Genomic DNA, 2,852 nt, shown 5'->3' with positions numbered 1-2,852 from the left:
AGGCTGAGGGGTTGGATCTGTGGGCTGAACCGCTGTTTGGCTAGGGTCAGGGTGAGGGTCAGCGGGAGGGGTAGGAGGAGCGGGAGGGCTAAGGCCGCCTTGAGGTACGTGCTCCCCCTCGGCCTCAGCGTGAACCGTGACGACGGCCCCGTCCTCCTGTTCGAAGCGGACATTCCGCTCGACGGAGACGGTGCGCCGTTCAGGCCAGTAGACACGGTGCCCCTTGCTCTCCTGGTCGAAACCCACCCAACGTCCGGGCTTCGACTTGGGATCGAGCTTCCTTACGTTTTCTTGCAGCACCCACACCGTCGCCCCAAAGCGCGGTAAGTTTGACAAATCTGGTTTCACGCCCGTAGCTAATTCGTGCGGCGTCGATCCAGGTGTATTCTTGGTCGACGTTCGATTACGGAGCCACGTAGCGTGCAAGACGGCCTCGCCCCACAAAAATTTTGGCAGGCGGGCGTCGAAAAGCAGGGCTCGCGCGTGTTCGGCCAGGGTGCGGTTTAACCGCTCCGCCTTGCCGTTCTGCTGCGGCGAGTCGTGGACGGTGAGGCGGCGATCTGTCCCCTCGGACTCCAGGTGAGCCGTGAACTCATGGCTGGTGTACTCACCGCCGCGGTCACTTTGTAGGGTCCCGATGGAGGCGACGCCGCGATGGGCCTTCCCCCACGCCTCGTACGCTCTGTACCGGGTGAGGGCGTCACTCTTGTTTCGCATGAGCGAGACAACGGCTTCGTCCGAGTAGTCGTCCAGGAAGGTAACAAAATATTCCTTCCCGTCCCAGGTGCGCACTTGTGCCTTCCCCCAGACGTCGCTGTGCACACGCTCACCATATCGCTTTGCAGGAGGGCTCGAGCGAGCTTTCGGGAACGATTCGCGGGTCTGCTTCGCTTGCTGGCAGACCTCGCAAAATCGAACCTCGGTCGTCGCGTCGAGCTCGATGCCGGTGACGACACCCTCGGCCACCATCTTGCGCAGGTTCGGCGGGTACGCGTGTCCCATCCGCCGGTGGAACTCGAGGTCCGACATTGCCACGGCAGCTGTCCGGGGCGCCTGTGGAGTCGTGACGGGTTGCACACCGTGCAGCGGGAAAAGGCCGTTACGTTGCGTTATGGGTCGAAGCGGGTTGCCAGCGGGTGTGGTGATGCAGCAGCCGTCTTGGGAGAAGGACAGCTGGAACCCTGAGTTTACGAGGCAACTGACGGAAATGAGCGAGACGGGCATGGCTGGGGCATAGAGGACGCGACGTAGTGTAAACTCGTCGAGGTTCTGTGTACCGTAGCGTAAGGTAACACGGACGTCTCCCTCACCCGTAGCGTGAAAAATTCGGCCATCGGCGGACTGAATCGGGATAGGCTCGATTTTGCGGAACGCAATGAAGTTTTCGCGACATGGGTCAAAGTGACGTGAGGCGGCGGAGTCGATAAGGCGAGTGTAGCGGTCGAGCGGCAGACGCTGCGCGGAAACCTTCGAGAAATCGGTCGCGACAATGTACGCTGACTCTCCCCAGAAAGTATACGCTGCAAGGTGATCCGCATTGTCAACGCCGGGTACATTAGGTGTTACGGCGGACTTTGCGCTCTCGCTATTCGAGTTCCCACCACTCTCCGACTGACTCTTCGGATCATTCCCTTTGCCCTTGCCCTTCTTCCGACGTTTCGGTCCCTGGCCTTCTCGTCCGCCGCCCTTGCTCCAGCACTCCGCTTTCGTGTGGCCCTCCTTGTTGCAGTTGAAGCACTTGATAGTGCCGCCGCGCGCCGCCATTGCCGTTGGGTTCGAGGAGTCGTCACCGTTGAGCGCCACTTCATCACGCGCGATCTCGGTGATGGCATTGATGAGGGCTGTTGGAGTGAGGGTGACGCCAGTGGAGTGGGCGGAGGCTTGAATGGCGCGGATAGAGGGACGGTAAGAGAGCGGGAGGATGCCGAGGATGAAGACCTTGTACTGCTCGTCCGAGAGCGTACCACCGGCCGTCGCGTACTCTGAGCGAAGTCGTGCAAGCTGGGTGAGGACCGGTCGGGGGTCGCCTCCCTCCTCGCATCGGAGCTGGTGCATGCGGTTGAGGATGTTGACCTGAACGAAGTCGCCTTGGTTGTCATACTTGGCAGATACAAGCGCCCATGCCTCGTTGGCACGGCTCTTGGTGGCGATGTCGAGCTTGAGGGACTCGGGAACCGTCTGGAAAAGGAGTGTCTTGATGGTCGAGTGGTTGCCCAGCCACTTGTCGACCGCCGTCTCGTACCGTTCGTCGGCGTCGGAGTCCACACCAGGAGCCGTGGGCGCTTGCGGAACGCGCTCCGTACCCTCGAGGTACCGCCGGAGGCCCTTCGCGTAAACGGCGGCTAAGAACTGGGCCTTATATAGGACCCAATTTGAGCCGTCCTCGTTGAGCGCCGGGATCTTCGAGCTCGTAGTGGCCTCGGTTTGCGATAGGGGGTCGCGTACAATCTTGTGGATGTCGGCCATGGTGTGTGTGAGCGGCAGGGCTCATAACCTATCAACGGGGTTACGAGCCGACTACGGTAGGATCTAATGTAATCAGTGCCTCAGTGGGGAAAAGACTAAGTATTGTATAACTAGGTACCTAATGTAATCTACATGGCGAGGACATGGTCAGTACATATGGGCATACAGCATAGAATATCTAGAGGGCTCACCAGTGCCTCAGTGGGGAAAAGACTGAGGCACTGGTCGACACGAACGTCGGTATAAGTGAGCGACGGGGAGCGCCCGCGACTGATGGTGGCGGGCGATAAGCTCGCCATGTGGGCGCAGGCGCTCAGGTACGAAACCCAACGTTCTCGAGACTTCGTCGGCGCTTGCACGCCAACAAGATGGTGAATGAATAAGCG

At 60.1% G+C, this 2,852-nt stretch overlaps 1 protein-coding gene across 1 annotated transcript; it reads right to left on the bottom strand.

The window, feature by feature from the left end:
- Positions 1–1,287: 1,287 nt before the first annotated feature.
- DICSQDRAFT_73598 (uncharacterized protein) lies at positions 1,288–2,466 on the bottom strand (the record flags this gene model as incomplete). The annotated part of the gene is made up of 2 exons (XM_007371660.1): positions 1,288–1,496; positions 1,965–2,466. Coding segments are annotated over 2 exons (711 nt in total), but the record flags the coding sequence as incomplete, so codon positions are not given.
- Positions 2,467–2,852: the final 386 nt, after the last annotated feature.

This window comes from Dichomitus squalens, assembly GCF_000275845.1.
Source record: "Dichomitus squalens LYAD-421 SS1 unplaced genomic scaffold DICSQscaffold_164, whole genome shotgun sequence".
NCBI classification, from domain to species: domain Eukaryota; kingdom Fungi; phylum Basidiomycota; class Agaricomycetes; order Polyporales; family Polyporaceae; genus Dichomitus; species Dichomitus squalens.
Note: the sequence above shows the minus strand (reverse complement) of the source record. Positions and strands in the feature narration are given on the sequence as shown.